A 15,904-nucleotide genomic window follows, 5' to 3' on the forward strand; every position below is an offset into this window, starting at 1 on the left:
AATTATGATACACCTTTAAATTTTACATATTCAGATTAATTCCCATCCGAGTAGTGTAAGTCTCTTGCGAAGGACACACTTTAACCTCAAATTTTAAACTACTGCATATATGAGTACAGTTTGAACCCGTGACCTCACTTAAACTACGAGAGTGCTTTACCAACTTACCTGTGTTTTGGAGTTAGTAAATAATAAATATACACTTTAAAATAACCTAAGTTTCACTTAAAATCCATATACATATAATAGACGTTAATTTTTGAAATTAAAAATCAATAATCAACTCGTCAATGGTTAAATGACAACAGTCAACAATCAATATATCATTGTTTACAAAAGTGGGATTAAAATTTTAACTCTAGTCAAACAGGAAATTGCCCCAAACATTTTATTTAATTGTTTCTCTATGTGAGAACCGTAATTTGCTATTGATATTCGGATATATAGAAAGGTATACTTGGTGGCTAAAATATAAACTTTCTACAAGTTTAGTTTAAATGCGACATGTTTGTTAATTGAAATATCTTTAAATTATAATAATAAATTTTTTATTATTAAAAGAGCGTTTGTACAAATGATTGAATTACAACCTTAACATGCTGCTGAGAGAAATTCTTAGGTAGACTTAGTCCACCACGTCATCCGTGGACTAAGCCTATCACATAATGACACGTCATTAAATGATGGCAATCTTGTAATATTACTATTCAAAAATGTAAATAAGTAATAAACAAATTTACAAGATTGCCATCATTTTAATGACGTGTCATTATATGATAGGTTTAGTCCACGGATGACGTGGTAGACTGAGTCTACCTAAGAATCTCTCTGCTGCTGAACATTCACACCATTTGTGATATAATTTGTTGGTAATAATTAATCAATAAATATTATATCACCTTGAACTAAAAATACGCTACTCATAAATAATTAAAAAAAATCAAATTTGATCATTTTCCCTTTCATCATAATAAAAAAATTACAACATTTTTATTCAGCAATAAGACGAAATTGTGCACAATAATAGGTTGAAATACATATGGTAAAAAAGAAAGTGATGGAATGATAAAAATATTCAATTTTTGGAGTTCATGCTACGCTTGACAGAATCAGCATTATCTTTGACAAATTCTTTAGATTCCCCAGCTTTGCCTACAACATTATCTTTGATCTTCTGTGTGGTGTCTTTGACAGATTCCCAAGCATCTTGCACTGTTTCTTTTCCTTTCTGTGCCACATCTTGTGCTGTTTTTGTTGCATCTCCTGCTACTTGTTTTGCTTTGTTGCTTACCTACACATTCATTATATTTTCTTAATCACAGACCTAAAATACTATTAATTATTATTAATTACTCTTACTAATAAATAATTACATCTTCTGCGGTTGAAGCCGCCTTGTTTTTCACATCTTGCCCGACATTCTTTGCCTCGTTCATTCCTTGTTTCGTCGCTTGAGAAGCATGATCGGCTGCATTTGACGCCGCATTGTATGGTGTTGCCTGAGATATCCATGCATGTATTTATGATAGAAAAATAAAATAAAACAAATAAATTTGTAGCTCTCAAATTTGAGCATATAATATCTCAATTACATGAAGTTAAAGTGTTAGTTTATGCAATCCGATCACCTAAAATTGATGTGACTAATTGGAGGAGATCAAGTGTACACAATAGCCATTAACCATCAACTTCAGATGACCGATCGAGTTGCATGAATTATATGAAAAAATAAAGGACCATGCACGGCATAATTAAAAAGATAATGATAATATTGTAAATTTCTAGAAATCAAAATTTCTTTAAGTAATTAACCCTTTATTTATTAGTAATATTAGTTTAAATTGATGTACTTGCTTTCAAATTTTGTATACATTGCTTGTTGTACTTATTGTTTTAATATGAATAAATCTGTTTTGGAAACTCAAAATATCAAATGAATTAAAATTATTATCATCTTTCATCATTTTCTTTATTGTGTCACATTACTACTTTGTTCATCGTCTCATCTGGATCGCTCTTCTTCTTCGAAGGATCACTAGCTGTTTTTCGACGTCTTTCGTTTTTCTAATTTTGATAGTGATGCTAAACACACGAATGAGCTAAAAAAATAAAATTAGCATACCTGAAAATGCCTTGTTTTGATAGGAACAAAAACTCTGGAGCTCCATGGGGTCCTCATTACGAGTGCACCAATTTGGCCACACTTAGGAAAAGCAGTTGCTAAAGAGGGTAGGGTTGCCATTTTAGGGTTTGATTTTTTAAGGATGATTGTTTTGGATAATAGAAATTCATGTATCCTCTAATTTACTTGTTCTTATATATATGAGACTGAAGTGTTTGAAAAATGACATTTGGATTCATTTCAGATGCTGCTATTTAGGCTCAAATTAGTGGTTCCAAGTTCTTGCATGACCCAGTATTTTAGGTCTTTTTGTTGTGTAAAATAAATGGGTGACTTCAGTTGGTTTTATTTTAAAATAAATTAATATATTATCTTAGTCTCGAATCATGGTAAATGTTTCCGGTCAAATTTTGGAGTTGCCCAATTCATCAATGGTCTTTGATAATTGATATAGTATGATACAAATTGAAATGAATATCCATATTTTATTACAAATATTTGTGTGCACCCAGCAGAAACAACAATCACGCAATTGTAACTCATTTTTTAAGATATGTGAGAACTTTTAGAATCATCAAGATTATTTGATTCAAAAAAATTTCTTGTATTCTTATATATAGCTTATGAAATGTTTATAATATTAAAACTGGAATAGTTAATTCATATAATTATAATGTCACATCATTCATGCATTAAATTTATGATATATTTATAATATTAAAATATTTAAACGCTTGCTTATTTTTTTATTATTAGATATGCCAACATTGCAAATAATTTGTTGTTTGTGCTACACTAGGTAAATAAGGACATGGGAAAATAAAAATTGGAATACAAATGCGGTGAAACATTGTTATTTTAAGATTTTATATGTCAAAATGAAGTTTGGTGTTTGAAATGTTGAATGTCCGACATGTTTTTGAAATGGGACGTACACTTTGATTATATGATGTGTCTGTCTAGGACTTCCACGTAAACTACTATTGTGAATAATTATTCGTCAAAATCTCCATATATGACAGTTGTTTATATCGAGATTGCAAAAGTGGAAAACAAAATTAATAAGCACGTCTATAGTTTATAAGATTTTATTTTACAATTAATTGAATGTTGTTAGACTGTTGTTTATAAAATTGTCTTATTTTGTTGTAATAAAAAAAATTACATTTTAACATATAATAAGATTCTAAAAGTTTCAGTCTTTGTTAATATCTAAAATTCTAATTCACATTAAGTAAAAAAATCACACAGTTTGAACAAACAAAACTACTCTAAAGTACAAAAAGCTACTCTTCCATATCATCTTCAAACCCTAATTCAGCAGGCAACTCATGCCGGCAAATCGGACAAGAATGCCTCTGATGCAGCCACTTAACAATACAATTCTGATGATAAACATGCAAACATGGCATCCGAATCGCCGACTCGCTAACCTCAATCGCTTCGAGACAAACCCTACATTCAACACGATCATCATCCTCAACAACCACAAATTTCTCCAAGGCATCAACAGATGATTCAGTAGCCGGAGATGAAAATAGTTCATCATCTCTACTAATTATCACTAGTTCATCATCACCTTCATAAGCTCTTGACAACGTTAAATAATCATCATAATCACATTCTTGCCAAGTCGGAATCCATACGTCAACTATAATCCGACTGATATTATTATTTTTTCTCAATTCTGACTCGATTTTCTCCATAATCTCGAGATGTTCGGACTCTGGAACTCCGATGGCCGTCATCGTTTTGCTCTGTAGCGTTTTTCCTATATCGAGGACTTGTTGTGAATCACCAATGGGCATGAAGATCGAAGCTCCATCAAGCTCTCCGGGTGGTAAAGAGAGAGCTATGCCGTGATCGCGGACGAAGTATCTCCGGAGAAGGTAGGTGTTGAAACGTACTGGCATTAGGGCACCTGGTTGCTTAACTCGGTTATTTTCCGGCGCCGGAACGCCATAAACCCTATTTTCTGTCATTGTTTGCTGAATTATGAATTGATTTTTACGAAGAGAAGTGGGTTATTTATATGTAAGTGAAACTCCTTATTAGGAAGTTTTAAGTGAAATCCTTGTTAGGAAGTTTTAAGTGAAATCCTTTTCCTAAGTGAAATTGTGATTAATTGAAACCGTGTCTTGCCGGGATTACATAAGACAAATGTCAAGTTTATTTGAGCCAGCAAAAGTATGATTTGGGTTTTATGCAAAAAGGCCTGAAGAATAGAGGCCCAAGAATATTTCCACCTCAAATTTCAAAACTTCTATTTGAGAAAATTACACAGTAATAACAGCAAAAGTGAGAGTAATAGACCTTTATTAAAAAAGTCTAATGTTTTAAAAAATCCCGACCTTATAACCCTTTTTCTATCATACTCTGACGTTAAAAATTTATCAATTTTATCTTATTTCGCATTTTATCGTTTCAATTGTACTCCAACTTTTTTAATTTTTGTTAATTTTTTTACTTAAATGATGAAATCATTCAATTAACCATGTTTAAAGAAAAATTAAATTCATTTTCATTAAAAAAGTACAATTAAGTCTTTTATTTTTAAAAAGTAACTAAAAACCATTATCAAATTAAAATTAATTTAAATTTTTAATTAATTTAACTAAATCTAAATAAATTTTAAACATGTACAATTAACATATGTTATACATGAAAAACGTTTTTAAACGTCAGAGTAAAATTGAAACGATAAAATGCAAAATAGGATAGAATTGACAAATTTTCAATGTCAGAGTAAAATCGAAAAGGGGTTATAAGGTTAGTGTTTTTTTTAAGGTATTTAACCTTAAGAAAAACATAACAGAAAGACTAAGATGTAGGTTTCTTTATGACTTTAAAATTATGCTCTACCAGGGTAAATTAGTCTAATCCAAAAATAATTTGAGTTAGGAATAATTCCAACTTAATAATTCATTTTAAATAGTAGGTTTACGCAATAGGAATATATGATTATTATATATCAAATCAAAAAATTTACTATTCTTGAAAGTGTAAAAAGTAAATTATAAATTGCATATTAAGCAAAAAAGTACCATATAGAAATATAATTAAAGTTTAAATGCATCAAAAGTCACAAACTTTCGCGTGTTTTTAATATTTAACATAATCTTTTAATTTTGACAAAAAAATACACGAACTTTTAAATTTTTGTAATTAGAGACACCGACACCGTTTTTGATGTAAAACGACACCGTTTTAGATTAAAACAGCGCCGTTTTAGATTTAAAATTGCACTATTTTTTAAAAGGAAAATACACGTGGATTTAATTGCAAAAAATTGTAAAATTCATGTTAAATATATGCTAAAATTAAAAGATTATGTTAAATACCAAAAACACACAAAAGTTAGTGATTTTTGGTGCATTTAACCCTATAATTAATTGTATGGTTAGAGTATTGAATGACAATTTAATTACATTCTCCTTTCGTTATTCCAAAATTAGCATATTGGTAAAGGTGAGATTGCTCCCTCTATATAAAAAATTTCCTACTAAACAAATTTAAAAGAAAGGTAAATAGTTCAAATACAAGATTTTAAGAATGGCAGCCATTGGAAGCATTTTTCATGTAACAAAATGTGTATTTTGGGGATTTTTATGCATGTTTATGCTTGTAAATGCAGGTGAGATCAAATTCTTGGTAAAATTTGTTAAATTATTTTGATAACTTAAGATTGTATTTTAATTGTTGCTTATATAATAAATGTGTGTTTGTAGGAGAAAAAATTGCAGAAAGTCCAGGTGGAGGAGGATGGTTGGTGTGTGAGGGACTATGCTCCCAATTTGAGAATTGCAATCAGTACTGCATTTCCTCTGGATTTCCTTTGGGTGGATTGTGCCGAATGAATGGACCAACTAATGTTTGTTGTTGCAATGGCGAACTCAAGCATGTGTAACTATTTCTTTGCTAAAAATAAAACTTTGTATTAAGTTCTATGAAGTATTCTTGATGATCGATGCTTGTCTATGAGATTATGCATTTAACTTTTTAAAGAAAGAAAAAATTCGAATTATGAAATTAAACTTCCGTAAAACTTTTGAGGGTATCTCTTGTAGCTCTGGCCGTAGACCCTTTTTGAATTGAAATCGGAACAAAATGATACCGTCAAAATTGGTCCGAAACAATTTTGATATCTTTCGCTAATATTTATTAATTGCTCTAGTAGTTTCGTTATTTCTTCCGCCCAAAAATGATAGCCGTTTGGAGAAATACAATAATTATAAAAAAATATAATTAGATTGATTAAAATTTATTATTGAACTTCTCTTTTCAATTTTGTTAGGTATTAAAAATACTATTTATTTTATATTAGTATATGAAATAATTAATATGCTAATTTCCTGAAATACATGTTTCGGTAATTTATTTACACTTTTATCTGTCAAGTTTTAACTTTTATTTTCTGACTTTTTTATTTACGAAAAATTCCTTTTTTTTTTAATTTCACAAATACCTTTTTCGATTTTCAATTTTGGTTTACGGTTTTTCGGTTCGGTTGACCGAATTGACCGATTGCACAGCCCTATTTTTCAGTTTAAATAATTTATTTTCTTTTTTATAGATTTTTTTCCTGAATTTTTTTTATTTTTTTATAGTATAACAATAGTGTATATATAGTGTTTTATGGTGTTTTTATAGTGTAAGATTAGAGTATATAGTGTATTTATAGTGTATTTATGGCATTTTGTAGTTTTTTTGTGATATATACCATGAAAACATTGCAAATACACCATATACACTGTAAATGCACCACAGATATACTAAAAAGGGGCAGAAATACACCAAAAAACATAAATATCCCAAAAACACCAGAAATTCACTATAAATACACAAAATACACTAAAACGTAAATATATTATAAAATTACTACAAATGCACCATAAATCAATTTGTTCTTTATAAAATCAGTAGCAATAAACGAATCTATAAATGAGAGAAAGACAAAATAAATAATTATATGTAATAGAACAATTTATAAACAACAAATTATAGATTTACAATAATTTATTTACAAAATGTTTAAATCATTACAAAAAAACCTAAAAAATTACACAAATCTAAAAACGAGTCGAGAAATTCATAGCGCAAACGGAAGAGACGAACGGATTAGTGCGAACGGAAAAGACGAAGGGAAAAACGACCGAAAACGACGAGAAATCCATCGAAAATAGACGAACGGAAGCGCGAATGAAAAAGTAACCGGAAGAGACAAACTGAAATCAAACGAAAAAAAAGAAATGAAGAGAGAACTTTGAGAAAGAAGAAGAGAAACAAGAGTTGTTATGTAAAAATTTAACCTAAAATGAGATAAGGCTTCTATATATAGTGGACACTTTTGTAAATAAATTAGAAAAATTGGTAGCGTAGGAAATAAGTGAAAAATGGCAAAAAATGGTGTAAATAAGTTTCAAAAACATGTATTTGGTGAGAATATCCCATAATTAATTCATTTAAAGTAACAGTATATTTACTAGAAATCAATAAGACTTTCAATTTAAAATCATTTATAAAAAATGGAAGGTGATTTATAATTTAAGATGTAAAAAATAATAAAATGGTCTTTCAATTATCAATTTAAGATATACGCCTATAATCAATAATATTAAAAATAATTTAAAAATTTCATATGTCATAATTTACATTTTTATCTTTTCTGTTTGAAAATAAAATAAAATAATTTTATATTTTTTAGTTCCATCAACAATTTAATATTTCTACCCTTTTTTGTTGTTAGTCTGAGTATAAGGTCTTAACTAAAAAATTTAAATATTAACTTATTCTTTTTAACTAATTTTTTGCATTATTTAAAAATATTAAAGGTAAAAATAAATTAATAAAAAAACCTAATATATTGAATGAAAAAAATGGTAAAGAGTATTATTGTTTTCTGAATAATTTGTAAGATCATCTTCTTTCATAATATTAATACCTTCTCATTTCAAAATATTTGTTCAGTCTTTCCATATTCTGTCCTAAATACTAAGGGGTGAGCACGGTTTGAAAACATTCGGGAATTGATAAATCTCCGGAATTAAATTAAAAACGGGAGATATTAAAATGGAATCTCCATATTCATACCAATAATTAAACCGATTTGGTTTAGAAATTTTATTTTTCGATACGGTTTAATATGGAGATCCGGTTTTAGTAGTTCAGTACGGACATCACTAGAGCCATATATATCGATTTATTTATAATATGATCTCTAAATTTTATAATATATTATTTTAATTAGCTACTACTTTATTCCCTATTTTTATATTTCCAACTATCAAATAAATAATTAATAAAATAATGAAATATAACATATATATTATCATTTGATTTAATATCACTAGTTTTTGATTATTTGTTCTATTCTCAAGACAAATAAAACAATTTTTGCTAAAACTACAATGATAAAAGAATTATAAAATATTAATTGTTTATACTAATTTTTTAAAATATATATTTGATAGTTATTAGATCTTTGATAGATTTATACAACTTTCATTAAAATCAGTAGATTAATAATTTATATACACATATATTTAATATTTTGATTATTCAGATATAAGTTCGGTTCTTCTAATCGTCAAGAATCATACCAAAATAAAAAATTTTGATACTGTCCAATTCGGAAAAATTTAATAGTCAACAAGTATTTTTCGATCCTAAATACTTTTAGTTCGATTTTTGATTCAGTTTTGAAAATATTCAAAATTTGTGCATACTCCTACTAAATACAAATCTAATAAATCATCTATATCGAGCTTATTTGAAGTTTAGAATTTATAAAATTATATTTTTGAAAATTGTGTGATGGTAAGTAAAAGCATACAATAATTCAGTTCTCCAAGGTGATACCATTACACATCAATGAAATAATTCAGATGCAAATTACCCATTTATTTTTGAAAAATTGTGTGTAATGTTTTTATGAAATTTTTCTGACTTATTTTTGAAAGCATACAATATCTTCGAAAAACAATTCACAAAAAAAAAACATACAAATTTTTCATAAAAAGCAAACAATATTTTTGAAAAATTGTGTGTAATGTTTAGTCAGTGGATTGACAGACATTTGAATTTCTATCGTCACCTCGCGTCTAATCCATTCAATATCAAAAAAAAAATCATAAAAAACAAAGGCATGCACTAAATTTAGTTTTTAGTATGCAGAAAATAATTAAATGTTCTCCAAATTAGTAGGAATATCTATCTTTTAGTTTGATTGAATTACAAAATTAAAATACTGTATTTGGTCGATATATTATTATTTTAATTTTCATTTTATTATTTTTAAAAATATTATTAATAAAATTAAGTTAATTATTTAATTATGGTTATTATAAAATCAAAGGAAGAATAAATTCAATATAAAAAAAATTAATAACTGAATATATTATATTTACTTTTACAAAAACCTTAACTAATTTAATATTAATTATAAATAAAAAAATTAATATAATTATAATAAATTTACTAATTTGTTCATTGAGTAGTTACGTTACGAGCCACGTGCATAGCACGTAATGCGAAACTAGTATATATAAAAGCACGGATGGAAGAGGGACATGCAAATTTACTGAATAATCCTTTTCAATTTACTACTAAATGAAGGTTTTATAGTCATTAACTAATTAATTATTTAATTAATCACTATTGTAATTAAAATCCTAATTAGAATAGATAGTTAAATTATCTCCAATTTAGTTTTTAGTATGTAAAAAATAACTAAATTGTCTCAAAATTAGTAAAGAATACCTATCTTTTAGTTTGATTGAATTATAAAATTAAAATACTGTATTTGGTCAATATATCGAATAATTCTTTTCAGTTTACTACTAAATAAAATAAAATGAACAAATTTGATTTAACTATAAGAGTTCAAAAACTAATCCAATTTGATTTGAATAAGAACAAACAAAACTCTTAATAAAATTGCTTGGTAATTATCTATATACACACTTCATATTAGTATATGACACTACCAACGTCTTTTTTTTCTTATAATGATAATCTTAATGTTAGATTTATATGATATGATGCAAATCTGCTTTTCATGTATGAATGCATAGCTAACTTCCATATGCATATGGCTGAATACATAGTTTGACCCCTGAATTTATACCCTTTTACCCATCTAACCTCCAAACTTAACGTCTCACCTATCAGACCCCAGAACTTGTTAAATAACCCGATTTAACCCCCGAACTTGATAAATACGTAAACATTTAACCCCTCCGTACACAATTTCTTCTAGAACGTTTCAAGTGACAGGTGGACACGAAGGGTTCAATACTTACATATTTATCAAGTTCAGGGGTTAAATCGGATTATTTAACAACTTCAGAGGTTCGATAGGTGAGACGTTAAATTTAGGGGTTAGATGGGTAAAAAGGTACAAGTTCAGGGGTCAAACTATGTATTAAGCCATATGCATATTCGTTAATTCATTTGAATTAGTATAATATGCTAATGGTTTTTTTTCCTTTTAATGAAAAATAAACTACATGAGGATATAAATTAAAAGAAAAATACATTCAATTGAGTAAAATGAAATATATTTTTAACAAATTTAAAAAAGGTTCTTCTTATGCCATAATATATATTTATTACTATTTATTTGTTATTAGTGATCAGTCAATATAATTAATAATATTACTCCAACTTATAAAAATATCTCCAAATCAAATTAAAACTCTAATTAACTAAATATTGATTTTAAATATAAAAATAAATTAATATAATTATTTATGAGGTTAACTAACATAATTATTTATGAGATTAATTAATATATAAATTGACGAGTTACGTTACGAGCCACGTGCATAACACGTAATGCAAAACTAGTTTTATAAAAAGATGTTAAAAGTAAAGAGAAAATTAGATAAAACATTCTATTTTTTAAAATAATACTCCAACAAAAAAAAAAATAGAGAAAATATCTCTTTTTTTGCATCTAGGGATGGCAATGGGGAGGGGATTTCCCGTTCCCCGTGGGGACCCGCCCCTAATAGGGCGGGGAATCCCCACCAATTACCCCCATGGATACGGGGATGGGGGAAAATCATTCCCCAACCACGGAGATGGGGAGGGGACGGAGAGTATAGTCCCACCCCATGGGGATCCCCATCCCCGTCCCCATGCGGATCCGATTTATATTTATGTATATTTATATTATATTATAAGTTTTAGTATGTTATTTATAATTTTAAATAATTTAACATAATTTTTTTTATTAGTTTCTATTTAGTTATAAATATATAATATTATAAAAGGTAATATTATTTTCTATAATGATTTTTGTTCAAATATCTTATGGAAATAATAAAATTATTTATAAATTATATTTAATTGTACGGGAAATGGGGATCCCCATGGGGATGGGGACGGGGATGATTTTATCCCCATTAATTAAATGGGGACGGAGATGGGGATTTCCCATAGACGCGGGGATGGGGATGGGGATGGCTTCCCCGTCCCCACCCCGCCCCATTGCCATCCCTATTTGCACCTTTATTTCTTTACTCTATTGTCTTTTTTTTAATTATAATAATACTTATTTTTTATTATTTTTTATTCTAAGCATTTTATTTTTATTCTAATATGTATATCTCTTTTTTTTTCTCAGATTTATTTCTCTCTCTTTCCCATTTTTTCTTCTTCTTTATCACGCTGCCGCCGTTTCTTTAATGATCTGCCGTTCCTTCAAAGAGATAGTGTTTTTTAATTGTTTCTCGAAGATTGCTTTTCTTTTTATAATATGTAATAAGAATTTTTCTTATTCGGATTTGAATTTCCTTAATAATCCTTATTGTATAGCTTGTTCTCCAATTTATGATTTCGTATCTTAGTTCTAGTGTATATCATTTCTTATACGAAAGTTTTAAGAAAGATTCTTTCGCCATACTTTATGGCTTTTAATATAACTAATATTCGTAAAATAGTACAAATATGTTACACCTTATACACCAATACTTTCAATAAATTCTCATTATATATTATGATGGAACCTGTGATATTCTTTCAGTCTCATATTTATTGTCCACTTTTGGGATCAAACATTTTATATTTTTTATGAATAGCGACCATATATTTACAGTAAATTTTTGAAAGCTGGATATTATTTTAATAAGTTAATCGTAATTGCTAAAAAAGCAAAGATTTGTATTCATAAAAATGAAATTTAAAATTTTGGATACATTTATACAAATTGAATATCAAAATAAAAATTAAAATAATTGATCGTAATCGATAAAAGACCCAAATGTTTAGATTTTTAAAAAGAAAAAATTATTCTAAAACCCCCCACGTTTATCATAATTCACAGTTTGGTACCCCTTATTTGAAAATCAAACGATTTGATACCTCAGTTTTGATTTTGTCAACACTTACAACCTTCTGTTAAATATAGGTGTCAAATCGTTAACAAAATAAAATGTGAGGTACCAAATCTTTTGAAAATGAGGTACCAAATCGTTTGAAAATGAGTTATCAAATAGTTTGAAAATGAGGTACCAAATCGTTCACATAATTAAAAGTGAGGTATCAAATCGTTAACATAATTAAAAGTGAGGTACCAAATCGTTTGAAAGTAAATATCAAATTATTAACGGAACTAATAAAAGCCCCTAATTGTTGACGGAATCAAAACTGAGATACCAAATCGTTTGATTGTTAAATAAGGAGTAACAAACTGTGAATTATGACAAACATAAAGGGTATAGAGTAATTTGCTCTTAAAAAAATGAATGTGACTATTTTCTTTCTTCCAACTAAAAGAAATTATAAAATTTTGTTGAGTTAATTATGACAAAACAAAATTATTTTTCAATATCTTTTTTTAATCCAAGCAACTAATTGTTGTTTATATAAATGTAGGTTTGTGGAAGAAACGCTGAAAGTTCTGCAGGAGGAGGATGGTTGGTCTATGAAGTGCCTGTTCGCAATTTCATATAAGTAAAATTACACAAATTCTATGTAAGATTACAAATGATTGAAACTACTTTGAAAAACATTTATATAAGTAGAAGTAAGTCCGGTTTGGTTTGCTTTGGTTTGAAGTGTAAATTACCGTAATCTAATTAAACCATCTTTATAAATCAAAATCAAATTTTACTAGTTTGGTTTACAATTTTTTCAATTAAGCACTCCAAAAATTATGTTCGATGCACCATAGATTCGGTTCGTCGGGTTAAGTCCGGTCGGTTAGTATTTTAATTTATATAATTTTTATATATTTGAAATCAAATGTAGGTAGAAGTTCGATCTTTTGGTTCAGTTTGGTACACCGAGCCCTAAAACCAAACAAAAAATGAAACCCACGGTTTCTATAAATCCTAAAACGAATCAAAGCATATTAACTGCTTACTCCATTCTCAATTTCAGTTCGTTGGATTCGGTTTTTGCCCACCTCTAAATATAAAGGACGATAAAGCATACATTATTAATAGTTCAAATCTAGTAATACAAATATTATTTAACAACGAGAGAGTTATACATCATCCTTACAATTTTTCTTCTCTATTATGATAAAACAATGTACGTAAAACCATAAACATGAAAGAGAACAAATATATATAATGCGTGTATAATTCACGACTTATATTGTATCCAATAAAAGGGCCAATGGTGTACAACAAAGCGACGCTTCAATTTTTTTAAATTTATCAAAACTTTTAAAAATTAGAAATCTATTTAATTTGTCAATTTGCCGAAATTTATCCAATTTTTCAAAACAGATGAAATTATGTTTACATGGCATGTTAAGGTGACCTAAAATATAAAATTATATTTATTTGGACTGTGTAGCATCCTAATTAACAATTTTTTTTTAAGATTACTCATTCAGTTGCATGTATATATAATTAAATTTAATTTTAAAAAATTGGATAAATTTCATGCGAATTGACAATATTAGGATAAATTTATAACTTTTGAAATGTTTTGATAGATATTTAAAAATTCGAAAAGTTGACTTTTTAACACCATTAAACTTTATAAAAAAAACCCGTATCAACTCCAATTATACGTCTTATAAAACCTTTTATCGACGCTGTCGACTAAGTAGATACCATCATCTTGTGCTCGCCACGAGCAAATTCTCCCATCGACACAGTGCAACGTGACAAAAATCTGCCTTTCTTCAAGCGTAAACGCGTTAAATTCTTGAGTTCCATGAGCCCAGGTCAATTTACATCTAAAATAAGTGTTCTGCTGAAAATTCATATGGAAAGTCCATTCTTGATCTTGATTAGGGGAAAGAGTACGGCCAAAATTATCATCCGCAGAATGGCATTGAGTATGGAGCACATCTTTACTTAATCCATTAAAAATATGGATATGAAATTTTATAAATAAACTATTAGCATGGAAATTTCCCAATGTTTTTTCAGTAAACAATGCAAAGAAAAGGATAACAAAATGAAATACCTTAATCATTGTCTGGAAATTCACCTCTTACACAAAGGAATTAATTAGGATTTCTTTGAGAAAATAATTAGTAATTAATGTTTTTTCTATTAATAGTTAGGGCATGATTAGACATTATTTATTGACGTGAAAAGGAAGTAACAACCCACCGATAATTGAGAAAGAAAGATTCTCCTATTCACTAAATGTATGCTAATTTTATTTTAGTTTGTTCTCAATTAAACTTATTTTTAATGAGTATAACAATAATGTGTTATTAGTAAAAAAAAAAAACAATGGGTTAGAATAAATTACCTTGAAATTGTGTTATATAAATTAGCGCACTATTAATAACAAGTAAATAATTCATTGTATCAAGAATCATTTTTAAGTTTTTTTTTTCAAATAAACCAATGAATTTGGTTTCTAATAATAACATAATTTACTCATTCTTCGTTAGGTACTATTGAAAGAAACAATTTGGTCCGTTTTAGTCCATTTTCATGAGAAACACAGATAAGTTCTAGCAAGTCATTTTCCACTGAGAGAAAATAGGGTTGTTTTCACTGACTGGCCGGTTTTTAACCTTTGCCTATCTCATACTAAAGTCTCTAAACTTTATTTATTTGATAGCTATGTTGTCCTTAAATTTCAATTTTATAACCATATTAAGTTGAGTGTCATATAGGTATAATTTGACAGAGTTATGAAATTAATGGTAGAAACAATATAATTGTAAAGTTCGGAACTATAACGGGAGAGACACAAAAATTGAAAGACTTCTAATAAAAATTATCCAAATGAAGTAGGTATCTGATAATCATATTAATGTTTTGACATAATTGTTGGAATATGCCTAGAATTCTGTTCGCCTGGAAATATTCCGGACTCGAATTTTTGAATTTATAATTGGGATCGGTTTGAGGTTTGATACTTTAACGAACCTATGTAGATACTCGCAGGGCTTGTTTGGTTAAAAGCACTTAACCACGTGATCTAAAAAGTAATAATCTGGGAGTTATGAACTCAGGCGAGATTAATACCGAAAACTACTCCTAAATTAAAACAATCCGGAGATTGCGAGATAAAAAGCACTGGGCTTGGTTTTTGATTGATTGATTTGTTGATACAAAAATAATGAAGCTCTGAGCTATTTATAGCTCCTCATAATCAAGACTCCTAATTCAACTAAAACTAAGACTCTAATAGAAAATCACTCCTAATGAATTACAAATTCCTAAATAGAAAAAGCAATAATAAAAAGGCTTCTATTTGGGCCTGATTCCCTAGCAAGCCCACATAAAATTCTTTACCCAGTAATTTCCTGGGCCGGTGTAAACAATGCCCCCAACAAGCCTGAACCAACTATTTTTG

General features: G+C 28.1%; 2 protein-coding genes and 2 non-coding genes across 4 annotated transcripts; all 4 read right to left on the reverse strand.

The window, feature by feature from the left end:
- Positions 1-930: 930 nt before the first annotated feature.
- LOC126656343 (uncharacterized protein At4g13230) lies at positions 931-2,298 on the reverse strand. The gene is made up of 3 exons (XM_050350887.2): positions 2,123-2,298; positions 1,374-1,499; positions 931-1,291 (listed from the first exon to the last, which is right to left on the reverse strand). Exons 1-3 carry the CDS (start codon positions 2,240-2,242, stop codon positions 1,076-1,078), a joined length of 462 nt encoding a protein of 153 aa, XP_050206844.1. The 5' UTR covers positions 2,243-2,298; the 3' UTR covers positions 931-1,075.
- Positions 2,299-3,325: 1,027 nt separating this feature from the next.
- Positions 3,326-4,151, reverse strand: LOC126657444 (uncharacterized). The gene has a single exon (XM_050352134.2). The coding sequence runs from the start codon at positions 4,102-4,104 to the stop codon at positions 3,409-3,411; it is 696 nt and encodes a 231-aa protein (XP_050208091.1). The 5' UTR covers positions 4,105-4,151; the 3' UTR covers positions 3,326-3,408.
- Positions 4,152-8,960: 4,809 nt separating this feature from the next.
- Positions 8,961-9,033, reverse strand: LOC126658968 (small nucleolar RNA Z101). The gene has a single exon (XR_007634532.1). It is a non-coding gene; the product is annotated as a small nucleolar RNA Z101 (small nucleolar RNA).
- Positions 9,034-9,140: 107 nt separating this feature from the next.
- LOC126658983 (small nucleolar RNA snoR14) lies at positions 9,141-9,220 on the reverse strand. Its single transcript, XR_007634546.1, has one exon. It is a non-coding gene; the product is annotated as a small nucleolar RNA snoR14 (small nucleolar RNA).
- Between the last annotated feature and the right edge of the window lie 6,684 nt (positions 9,221-15,904).

The sequence above is a fragment of the Mercurialis annua genome, linkage group LG7, assembly GCF_937616625.2.
Source record: "Mercurialis annua linkage group LG7, ddMerAnnu1.2, whole genome shotgun sequence".
NCBI classification, from domain to species: Eukaryota; Viridiplantae; Streptophyta; class Magnoliopsida; order Malpighiales; family Euphorbiaceae; genus Mercurialis; species Mercurialis annua.